Source organism: Crocuta crocuta, unplaced genomic scaffold (genome assembly GCF_008692635.1).
Source record: "Crocuta crocuta isolate KB4526 unplaced genomic scaffold, BGI_CrCroc_1.0 scaffold68, whole genome shotgun sequence".
Classification (NCBI taxonomy): domain Eukaryota; kingdom Metazoa; phylum Chordata; class Mammalia; order Carnivora; family Hyaenidae; genus Crocuta; species Crocuta crocuta.
The window spans coordinates 3,749,380-3,761,974 of record NW_027532426.1 but is presented as its reverse complement, the minus strand read 5'-3'; the positions used below and the strand labels follow the sequence as shown (position 1 = coordinate 3,761,974).

General features: G+C 37.0%; 1 protein-coding gene across 1 annotated transcript in view; it reads right to left on the bottom strand.

Moving 5' to 3' along the window:
- Positions 1-12,595, bottom strand: part of NPEPPS (aminopeptidase puromycin sensitive) — a 93,394-nt gene that overhangs the window by 18,270 nt on the left and 62,529 nt on the right. The window contains exons 5-13 of the mRNA XM_077779310.1: positions 11,445-11,552; positions 9,588-9,788; positions 9,046-9,142; positions 8,902-8,935; positions 7,947-8,061; positions 5,699-5,863; positions 4,759-4,863; positions 4,290-4,350; positions 1,488-1,597 (exon numbers count right to left, since the gene is read on the bottom strand). Coding sequence (XP_077635436.1) covers positions 1,488-1,597; positions 4,290-4,350; positions 4,759-4,863; positions 5,699-5,863; positions 7,947-8,061; positions 8,902-8,935; positions 9,046-9,142; positions 9,588-9,788; positions 11,445-11,552 — 996 coding nt within the window. The remainder of the gene's footprint in view (positions 1-1,487; positions 1,598-4,289; positions 4,351-4,758; positions 4,864-5,698; positions 5,864-7,946; positions 8,062-8,901; positions 8,936-9,045; positions 9,143-9,587; positions 9,789-11,444; positions 11,553-12,595) is intronic.

The following is a 12,595-nucleotide window of genomic DNA, read 5'->3' as shown; positions in this document are numbered from 1 at the left end:
TAGATTAGCATGTGGACTTAATGTTCAGAATTCAAAGTTTTTTAGAGTGACTGGTAAACATGAAAGAGGCACACATCTTGTTCCAAAGGATGAACTTTGCAATGAAGCACAAAAAAAAAAAAAAAAAAAAAGATGGGGAAAAATTGCAAAAACAACTAAAAAACCAAGAGCAAAAAAGTCAAAAAAGTCAAGAACATATTTAAAAAAATACTTTGCAAACATGCAATCATCTGTTTTACTTATCATTTGTTAATATGTCCTAGAATATTTTAAATAATACAATATATAACCCAATTCACCCAAATTTAGCATCACCCAAATTCAATGTCAAATTAGGCCAACGACCTTTAGGAATAAAGTGACTACATGAGACAGAATTGAAAAGCTAAAAAATTTGAGTAAAGAAACAATGACCAGGGGCGCCTGGGTAGCTCAGTCCTGTTGGGAAGACAACTCATTCTGAAGTATACCTCTCTGAATTCAGGTAACAGTTCAACTAATAATAGTGCAATTCTAATCAAAAGTCACATTGCCACCCAACCAACATTAAAACTAATTTTAGGGCAGCAGGCTGGTTCAGACGGTGGAGCATGGGACTCTTGGTCTAGGGGCTGTGTTTGCATGCCACACTGAGTGTAGAGATTACTTAAAAATAAAATCTTAAGCGGTGTCGGAATGGCTCAGTCAGTTGAGTGTCCGACTCTTGATATCAGCTCTGGTTGTGATCTTGAATCGTTGGGATTGAGCCCGGTGTTGGGGTCTGCACTGAGCACAGAGCCTGCTTGGGACTCTCTCTCTCCCTGTCCCTTCCCCACTCATGCTCTCTTTCAAAATAAACATTTAAAAATAAATGAAGAAATAAAATATTTAAAATATGCTAATTTTTAAGAGTGATATTATAAATAGGTGTTGAATTTTCACAAATGCTTTTTCTGCATCTATTCAAGTAGTTATGTGGTTCTTCTATCTATATCCTGTTAATGTAGTGATTATTAATCAATATAGTTTTTTTTAAATGTTATACCAACTTTACAGTCCTGGAATAAACCTGACTTGGTCATTTCAGAACTGTATCAAGGGATGCCAGGCTGGCTTAGTTGGAAGAACATGCAACTCTTGATCTCAAAGTCATGAGTTCAAGCCCCACGTTGGGTGTTGAGATTATTTAAATAAATAAACTTAAAAAAAAAAAAAATAATTACATCAACAAGTATACAGTGTTTTCCTTGGGGACAATAAGAGTAGACAACATTTTGTTTTCTACTACAAGTATGCATGATTTTAATGATGGCAGGGGAGGGGGAAGGCAAACCATTTAGTATACAGATAATAGATCACCAAGAAAACAATGCAAGGGCTAGTTTAAATCTTACCTAGAATACTTAAAGTACAGAAAAGCAAATTTGGTAACACCGACTGAATTCTGTGTAATACAGTAGCACACAAATTGGAGGACATTTTATAAGGAGGACTTTTTATAAGGTTACCTGTTCTGCTTCCACATAAATGAGGGGAAATCCCATTTGTTTGGTCCAAGTATTCATCACCGCTGCTATAGGTTTACCACTAGCATTTTCTAAACTTTCCCAGAGATCCTCTAGAAGATAAACACAAACAAAGAAAATCTGAAATGTTTACATTTTTATTTGCTGAAACTTTATATAGCTCCTGACACTACCTTGCTAACCAATTCTTTGGTTCTTTCAGGTTCGTGAAATAGGGGGTGAAATTAATGTCCCCTTGCCTCTCCATTAAATAAACTCTATTACAAAAACCAGTCTTATAGCTTAAGATGCCCTTAATTGTTCCAATTTATTAAAAAATCACAAGTTATTTTTTTAAAAAATCACAAATTACAGGAGTGCCTAGTTGGCTAAGTCAGTAGAGGGTGCAACTCTGATCTCAGTTTCATGAGTTCGAGCCCCATGTTGGGTCTAGAGTTTACTTTTAAAAACAAAAATCACAAATCATATATAGTAAAGAAAAGGCAAACAGGTGAGTTCAAACAAGATAGCAGAAACAAACATATTCAAGATCACCACTAAACATCATCCACAGACTTAAAACCATAATATCCATTCAATTAACAGGTTAAAAAATACTCAGTGCTCTAAGGCTGAAGTAAAACTCATATGGTCAAATGGCACTGGTGGCACAGTAAGCAAAACAGCAACACAATGAGACACACGCTATAATGGGGGCATGAACAGAGTAAAAGCCCTTAAGGAAAAATCCAAGGAAAGGGCGCTTAGGTGGCTCAGTTGATTAAGCACCCAACTCTTAATCTGGTCTTGGGTCATGATCTCATGTTTGTGAGTTTGAGCTCCGCGTTGGGCTCTGTGCTGACAGTGAGGTGCCTGCTTGAGATTCTCTCTCTCCCTATCTCTTTCTCTTTCTGTCCCTCTCTCCTGCTCGTACTCTCTCTCAAAATAAATAAACTTTTTTAAATATTCAAGGAAAATAAAGTCTTCACAAGAGTTGGCTTCTGGCCTGCATCTTGAAGAGGAATTGTTCACCGGGCAGACAAAGGGAGAAGGGCATTCCAGGTAGACACATAAATTGTCTATATACAAGGAAGTAAGTATAAGAAAAGAGAGAAAACATTACTAATAGCAAATGTTCAGTAAGTTGAAGATAGAGGGTATATCCAGCAATGAGGCTGAAACGGTAGGCAAGGGCTGACTGGCTAAGACTATGTGTGGCTTGGGGCACCTGGGTGGCTCAGCCGGTTAAGCATCCGATTTCGGCTCAGGTCATGATCTCACAGTTTGTGACTTCGAGCCCCACATTGGGCTCTGTGCTGACAGCTCAGAACCTGGAGCCTGCTTTGGATTCTGGGTCTCCCTCTCTCTCTGCCCCTTGCCAGATCGCACTTTGTGTGTATCTCTCTCTCTCTCTCTCTCAAAAATAAATATTTAAAAAAATTAAGAAAGAAAAAAACTATGTATGGCTTAAAATGAATGGACTATACTGTGAAGGGACTGAAGTATCTCAAATGTTTTCAGTTAGTAGGTGATGCAATCAGGCATTCGCTTTAGAAGGATAACCCTGGCTAGCCTCAGAGCAAGTAAAAACTGAAGAGAGTGGGGCAAGCATTAAGTGGTAAGTTAGGAAGCAGCTGCGGAATTCAGTAGAGAGATTGTAAAGGCATGAATTAAGGCAAGGGTAGTGAGGAGAGACAGGCTAAAAATGATGGATGCTAACTGCAGTGTATTTGAACTGCCAACTGTCTTTAAAAGCTACATAGGCGGCCTTGCTTTTCAAAGTGTGGCCTAAAAACTAGTGACACTGGCTTCACCCAGGAGCTTGTTAGAAATGCAGATTCTCAGGTCTTACCTCAGATCTACTGAATTAGAAATGTTTTCACAGACCCTGGGTTATTTCATGTACATTGCAGCTTAAGAACCAGAAAGTTCTTTCCTCATGTATTATGTGTGTGTGTGTGTGTGTGTGTGTGTGTGTGTGTGTGTGCGTGTGTGTGTATGCATACTAAAGACTCAGAAATTTTGCAAGAGCACATTCTTCTGTAATTCTGCTTTAAGGAACAAAATGCCTATTTCATAAACTGAGATGGACTTTTATGGCAGGTGAATATGGGGGTGGGAAGAGAGAGTGTCAGGATTATGTCATGTCCTGAACAGAGAGGCAGACAGATNTGACCTAAGCGAAAGTCGGACGCTTAACCGACTAAGCCACCCAGGCGCCCCCGGATATACATATTTTTAATTGACGGGTCATAAACCTCAGGAACAGCCCATGGCCGGGCCTCTCTGAATTTTTGTCATTCTATTAGATACTAACGACCTTACATAAATCTTGTTTTCTAAACTATTTTTGTTCACTGAAGAACTCAAGACTCCAACTCTGGTTCTTTTTCATATTCAATCAACACTCACACCGTTATTCTTTCTTTGGACTCCCGTTCACAATATATCACAGACCACTATACACTAAAAATCTGAAACCTTACTTCACTGAAACTCTGTCGTTCCACAAGTTTACTCCTAAAAATGGTTAATTTGCAGCAATTTTAATGGCCAATGGTCAATAAACAGAACTCTTCAGACTCTTGGAAGTGGCAGGACACCGAGCTATGGAGACCAGACTACTAGAGGGCACCAGAAGGCTAATGGGCTCTGATTCATGTTGATCCATCACTTAACACACAGCACCAGATAAGTCAACTCTATTTCCTATCTATCACATGGAAAGTTAAGCATTTAGAAAAAAAATTAAATGTCCTACTCTGGATAGAATGCTAACACTTATCTCAAGCTATTAAAGATTACCTGTGGCAGCATTCTTTTGTTGGAACTTGGTTAAATACATGTTCATTCCTTTCTTAAAGTCCTGAGAAAACACAATTTTCAAAATCCAGGAGATTAAGACCTTGGAAATTACAGTGTGTCTGCATATAGTGTGCTCAAATTACCTGAGTGTCAAATTTACTGAAAAGCACATATCCCTCTAATGTCTATTGCCTTTTAAGAATGCAGACTCTTTGCCTCTCTCTTTTGCTTTTAAGTTTTACCAGCCTCCCACACAACCCCCAAACATGTTACACATCATTCATCTAAGAGACCACAAGAGTCAATATAAAAAGAAATGAAGGTATAAAACAGATCAGAGTATATTCTTCTAGAATCTAGAAAAATTACTTAGGAACTTAATTTAAATAAAAGCAGACATGTTTTTCCATGCAGAAGTCTATGATTTCACCATAAAAGGATGGAAGATTTTTTAAAGTTGCTTTCTTACCTTATCCCCAATGTAGTCATGGAGCATTCGGATGACAGATGCACCTTTGCTATATGATATGGCGTCAAATATCTCATCGACTTCAGAAGGATGTCCCACACTGACCTGGCAGACAGTGTGATTCAGAGTTATAACAGGAAGCAGACAGTCTGTAATACTGAATTACATAAAAGGCTTTCTAGGAAAACCCTCCTAACTCATAAGATACTTTTCTGCCTTTAGCTCACTGATAAATGCATAATGATGATCCTTAAAAAGCAAGTAACTAATACTAATAAAGTGGAATATATGACATGATCCCCATCATCTCTGAGGGTCCTGGCTCCGCTTTGCTGGGAGGCAAATCACTATGGATCTGTTTACTGGAGGACTGGAGAGGGAAGAAGGGAGAGATGAAAAACATTTTATTTCTTGCAGGTAATTGTAATGGCTTCAATTATATAGAATCCTGGTTAAATATATCAAAGTAGATGGTCTAGTTCTTCAGAGGCAAACTTTATTCCTACAAACTAGCTGAAATAAGGATAGGCTAAGCCAAGAGAAATAAAATATATATAAAAACAGACAATGACAACAATAAAAAATATACATTCAGAATTTTCTTTGAAATAAACAATGGAATCAAAATGTTTCCTTAGGCATACTGCCCAATAGGCATGGTTCTCCCATACTATGCAGTAAAATGAACTTAGTCAATGTTTATGGGTACATAGCACTTGCTTCTACAAAGATCAAATTTTTATACTGCCTACCTTAAAAAGAAACATAATTAGAACTTAATCTTGTGAGATTTTCAAGACTGATAATATAGGCTATAAAAACAAGTGAATTGCTCATGTAATTTTCTTTTCTTTTTGGAGTCCTAAGTATCTCTATAACAAATTACTTATTTTTTCATTAATTTGAGAGCAAAGGCCGATGGCTGAAAAGTATGGCTCACTTCAATAGGATGGCTGTTATCTAGAGCGTCAAGTTCCTGGGCACGCGTGTAATCGGCAGAAACAAACTGAGTCCAGATATCATACTCTGGGAAGCAGTGGTCTACACACAGATATTCAATCCATGATGCAAAGCCTTCATTTAACCAAAGATGAGTCCACCATTCCTAAAAACAAAAGAAAGAAATATGTAAGGAAAACAAAATGCTTTTCATTCCACTAACTTGAAAAACTCACGTCTCTTCCACTATACTCTACAACTTACAACTTAATAAACCAAAATTCAGTGAAAAACATTTAATAAATAACTCACATGTCTGAACAAAACAAAAAAAGGGTTTAAAGGAGATGCTAAGAAGGGCCTACTGGTGATACTGGCATTATGCCTGAGGGACATTTCAAAACACAGCTAAGTCACTTTTTATTACCAAAGGTAGAAAAGATGTAAGGAGAAGGGGGTGGGGGAGGAAGCGCTTATATGGAAAAGGGGAAGGGAGCAGATAAATGTAGGCAAGAGCCTAAACTATCAGGGAAAAGTTGGTTTGATAAACCAGAAAGCTACCAGGACCAAACAAGGAAAACTGGGAAGGAGTTTTATAATGACTGAGAAAAATTACTATCAATTGACGAGTTAAACTTTCTAGATGAACAGAAAAGCAATACCGCTTATATAAGGATTAGGTAAAATTAACAGAAATATCATGGCAGTAAGTAGTTCAGTAATGAATGTTGTTTAAGTATTTACGGAATACAAAATTCTCACCTGTTAATAAGAATTAATAGTAGAGTGGACACGGAAAATAAATGAGTCACAGACAAAATCAACTTTAAAAAAGATCAACTTTTTAGAAAGAGACTGTAATCTAAGTTTCATTAAAGTTGATTTGCTCTCTTAAAGAAATCAATATAAGAATCCATGATAGATGCTAAAGGACTAATGCATCGGTGAAAAACTGGGGCGCCTGGGTGGCTCAGTCAGTTAAGCAATGGTGAAAAACAAAAAGGCATTCAAATTCTGAAAAGATCAGATATTTTCAATATTAAGTGATGAAAGGCTATTTGTCTAAGTGCTTTGTGAGCTTATTTAACTAGTAGCTTCCACGAAGATAAGCTGGTACAGAGCTAGCTATTCACCAACCTGTCATTAAGCCCTTAAATTTCAGTTAATGAAACAACTGACATCTAACAACTAGAACGATTACTCAAATCCAGTAAAAAGTTGTTTAAAAGCAATTTGAGAATGTGCACATTCCACCTACTAAAATGTACTGCTGGTAGTTTACTAGCATACTTAATTCCACATGAAATTATATTCCAAAAATTTTTTTCACCCCAACGTAAAATTTTAAACATCCAAAGCAAAAGGACATGGTTTAATTTCAAGGGCTGGCTTTCTTTAAAAACTCTCAGACATGTAACAGTTGTTAAATGTCTTACTTTCTTGCTTATTCCTGTGACATATGGACTCAACTAACATCCAAGTCAGGTTCTGCTCTTTGGCAGCCTAAAATACTATCAGGGAATCTGGCTGGCTCCAGCCTCTAGTTCTTCCTCTTCAGAGTACTTCTAGTTCACGCGTTAAACCCTGTGCTTCCAGGCTCTAACACAGCTGCCTGCCATAGCCATAGCTAGCACTTATTTAGAGTAAGAGGGAAATGTCAAAACTTAAGGACAGAGATGATTTATTGCAAACATTATAATAAACAACAATGTCAAAAGGCCAGTTGGAAATTTTAATAACATTTTATAGTTATTCCTTTCTTTGCTTTCATTTCTATCAAATTTCAACTTAACATGTTAGTCAATGAGAAAACTGACCACTAAACACATTTTAGCCTAATCAAAGATCGTGTTGTTATTCATCAGGTTACTTTTCAGCTGCTGAACTACATAATAAATATCCTCAAGAAACTAGGGTCAACCTGGCATCTCACTGCATGGAATCTCTGTACCTAAGAGATCTCTGTACCCTTTCTCTCACCCAAATTAGTATCATGACTTCCCATTTGTAGGCAAATCCTACAACAGTTTAGGAAGTGTTTTGTGTTGAATAAAGACTGTCCACATGTCCACATGGTTAACACGGAGATTTTGGTAAACACTTTTCAAAGTGGATTTTCTAAAATAAAGATTTTCTGATTAATTATTTTTTAGCACAGTGTTCTAGTCAAACCTGAAATACTATGTAGCCAAAATAATGTGCAGCAGGATGAAGATAAATATATTTGAGCACTTAAAAATATTAAATACCATAGTAACAAGATTTCCAAACCATTGATGGGCGAGTTCATGTCCCACAACCAGAGCAACCCACTGGCGTGATGAAGAACAGGAGTTTTTTGGATCGATAAGCAATGCAGTCTCCCTGTGTTCAAAAAAAAATTTTTTAAACAATAAAAGTATTGCAATAAAAGCAGGCATGCACAAATGGGGGAGGGAGATTCAAATAATAAATAAGACGGTCAAGTTAGGCTTTGGAGATGTCAAGAAAACATTTCCTCCAAGTATACAGAGTAGAAAAGGCTCCAGAAGATTAAAGACTATTCCAACATAATTCATACAACAGAAGATCAAAGGTGTGACACAAGTTTAGTCATCAGTCTGTAAATAGGACAGCTGTTTGAAATTTTAAAAAAATTTAGTCTAAGGGATTAGGGGTTATTGTGCTAGACAGAGAGAGGACAGTCCTTCCATTAAAAGAAGGGGATTGGCAAACTGGGGAAAGATGCATTCCACAGTCCCCAAAAGAACACTAAGCAGGCTGTCCAAAACTTAACTCAATGAAGAAGGCGGGGCAAAAACCTGTTTACAGACCCGGCTTTAAAAATTATACAACCCACATGTTTGTATTGTGGTGACAGACATGTAAAACCCTGGCTAGAAAATATTAAAGCAGAGAAGGTTCTTCAAGCTGGAAAAATAACTATGAAACTCCTGGGAGGAAGAGAAGGCACCGAAATGAGAAACTCAGCCAAAAATAGATCTAAAAATGTTACTAATGCCAGATGCTCACTTTAAAATCTTACAATCTCAGATAGTAGCACCAGAGGGTGTTCATGTGCATTCCTGAAATGTGCACAGAAGTGGGGGAGGTAGGAAAATTTATAGCAGATCATAAGGCAGAAGCTACTCAATTGCAAGTAGGAGTGAAGCTCTTATGAAATCAGTGATTGAAAAGAAAAGGCAGGGTAATACAATAACATACCTATAAGTAACAAGGCCCCAGTTCTCCATGGCACCTTCATAAAATAAATATAAACATTTATTGATATATGTCACACTTCTTCCTCAAAATCGCAAAATTCAAAAAAGTTATTACAATTCAGCAATAAAATGAAATTTACTTTACCAGCTGCAAAGTCTGCAATAGCAATGAGATCAATTTTAGGTAGAGGATAAGGAACATTGAAGTAGTCCTTATAAAAAGGCAGGGTTTTAGCAGCAACCTACAAAAGTATAAACAAAAGAACCATCTGATAAATATTTCACTGTAGTTCCTATAAAAATCCACACAGGAATCCTGTTGCAAGCCAAAGCATCTCAAGTTACTAGAAACCAACCCTGGGGAGCCCTACCTCCAGAGACTACCTTAGTCCCAAACTTTGTTAATGCTAGCCATTTATAACTTGGTATGAAAACTACATAACATATTTTCCCACCCACTGTCTGGATAAATAAATTCCACTCTAATATTCTCTTAATCATTATCTTGTAAAATGTTAATATAACACCAAGGTTGGTAGTTCCAAAATTCTATTAAAAATAAAATCAAAGTAGCACAACAAATTTCAGACTAAATTATAAATAACTGTACTAATAATTGATCAGAAATGTAAATTCCCCAACCTGGAGTTATGGACTGTTGGAACAATCCTCTTCAAGTACATTTACCTCTAACGCAAATTTTCCTTGCTCGGCTTTGCCAACAGGGGTGTAAACACGGACACACACACCATCTTTTGACCTTGTTTCTACAAAGTCATATTCACCCACAACAAATGCCACCAGATATGTAGACATGACAGGTGTGCGGGCAAACTTCACTTCCACTACATTTTCATCATCAGGGTATGGTTTCCGATCAATTACATTCTTTAAAAAAAAAAAGAAAGAAAAAAGAAAGAAAGAAAACTTAAACAGGTTTATATTAAATACCATAGGGCAAATACTAGCCATAAACTGTGTTGCTTGCCTCTCCTTCCTCCTTTCCAGTACTGCTTACTTATCTATCCCAGTTCAACCACTGCTTTTATGCTGTCAAAATCTCTCCTGTTAAGAAGGACAGAAGCGCCTGAGTGGCTCAGTCGATTGAGCCTCAGGCTTCAGCTCAGGTCATGATCTCGCAGTCCATGAGTTTGGGCCCCGTCTTGGATTCTGTACTGACAGCTCAGAGCCTGGAGCATGGTTCAGATTCTGTGTCTCCCTCGCTCTCTGCCCCTCCCCCACTTGCTCAGCTCTCTCTCTCAAAGGTAAATAAACATTGAAAAACATTTATTTATTTATTTTTTAATGTTTTATTTATTTCTGAGAGAAAGAGGGACACAGGGTGAGCAGGGGAGGATCAGAGAGAGAGGGAGATACAGAATGTGAAGCAGGTTCCAGGCTCTGAGCTAGCTGTCAGCACAGAGCCCGACACAGGGCTCGAACCCATGAACTGTGAGATCATGACCTGAGCTGAAGTTGGATGCTTAACTGACTGAACCACCCAGGCACCCCAAAAAAAATTTTTTTAAAAAGAAGGATATGTTAAGAGGTTGGGGGCTAATGTGTTAAAACTACCAAGGATCTGTGAGAGAAAAGAAGCAACTTTCCCTGATGTTTTAAGTAAGGTACTGGGATGTTTTAAGTAAGACCTCAGTGCTTTTCAAGTGAAAGAAGGATAGAAGACAATAATTATTACTGAAGTGTAATTGTGAAACCTACATTTCAAAGGGTACAGATTTCTAAATTTAGTGCATCCTCTATACCAAGGCTTGTTCTAAGCAAATTTGTGGAAGAATCTCCACTTTACCTATAGAGCTCCTAATTTCTTTAACTCTTTTTCCTATTCAGGTTCTGTTTCCTTAAGATATCTCTATTCTTTCTTCCAAAGAAAACTTATTCAAGACAGAACTGATAAATTCATTCATTCTAAATTGTAGAATAATATCTCAGTTAAATATATTATTCTCCTTTCTAGGAATATTCAAGAAGAGAATGGCATTATAGCTATGGAATTCTCCCTACCAATACATGAGGTAAAAGCCAGTTATTTCCAGGTACAGTAGGCTTTTCCAAGTGCCCCAGATTCATATTACAGGCTATAGGGTACTTGCTGTCTTAATCAATATATTTCAAGTGGTAAATGCTTACTCTTTATGAAAGAGATCAATGACATCAGTGAAAAGAACATATTCCAAGAATATACATCAATCAAAAACCTAAATACACACTTCATTATATGGCTATATCTTTTAGCATTATTAATACAAAAGTCAGATTTTTTCCTCAGGTAATATTTATTAAACCCATCACTTACTTAGTTTTCCAAATTAAAGTTTATAAGGAACTTCTTCCATGAGGAGGGAAATTCCAAATAAGGCAACTTAAAAAAAGAGGGCTTATTGGATATAAAGAAAATTAACATTTGTGTTCCCATTCTGTATCAAGCATTGTGCTAGGTATTTTCCTGCTATTCCATCTAACCAGCAAACAAAATATTCTAAACACTTACTCAGAATTTAAATATACTTACAAACACATACATACCATATTTGATAAAGCTACTCTGTCTTTAGGAACAACCAATGAGATATCAAAAGTTGCTTTGATGGCAGGCTCATCCCAGCAAGGAAAAGCCCTCCGGGCATCTGTAGCCTTAAGACAAGAATATGAAATATAAATATTACTGGATTAACCGAACAAACTATTTCACAAAGTAACAGTCATTATCTTATTTCTATCATCCATTCCTTCACTTGTTTAAATATTTACTTTCTACTCNACCTTCCTGCCCCTGCCACATCAGCAACCCAAAACAAACAAACATAAATAATAAACAATAGTCCAGGTATTGGGTCTACAGCAGATCTTAATAGTATATAGTATTAGACTGTTTTAGAATTTTTTAATAAATTTTTTTATAGTTTTTATTTATTTTTGAAACAGAGAGAGACAGACCATGAGCGGGGGAGAGAGAGAGAGAAAGAGGGAGACACAGAATCTGAAACAGGCTTCAGGCTCTGAGCAGTTGGCACAGAACCTGACGCGAAGTCAAATGCTTAACCAATTGAGCCACCCAGGCACCCCAGAATATTTTTATTTAAACAAAATATTTCAACATTTCAAAAATTCACTGCAAATGGCTTCAGCAGTAATGTTAAAAAACACAGCACAGGAAGATCAGCAAGTACACAGTAAGGATTCAGAGCTGGAAACATAGATAGGTTGCTTCTCTGGCTTTTCTTAAAAAAAAAAAAATTTCCTCCAGAATCTTTGATGTGCTTTGTTCTTCATCCGAAATGACAGCAACAAGAATACAGACAGATGCTCTTATCAGCTCTAAACAGGTCATTCGTTTTAACGGCATTTACATATACTACATATAAAACTGCTGACACCTGACCTACTTAAAGAGATCTCATTTTTTCCTTTAAAAAAAAAAAAAGAGCAAATTTGTTTTTTAAGAAAGGCACCTAGGTAGCTCAGTCAGTTGAGCATCTGACTCTTGATTTTAGCTCAGATCATGATCTCCCAGTTGTGAGCTCGAGCTCCACGTTGGGTTCCATGCTGAGCATGTCATCTGCTTAAGACTCTCTCTCTCCCTCTGCCCCTTTCCCTCGCTTGCACTCTCTCTCTTTCTCTCAAAAAAAAAAAAAAAAGGAGCAAACATGTTAAGTAAAATAAAGTTTAGTGGTTCT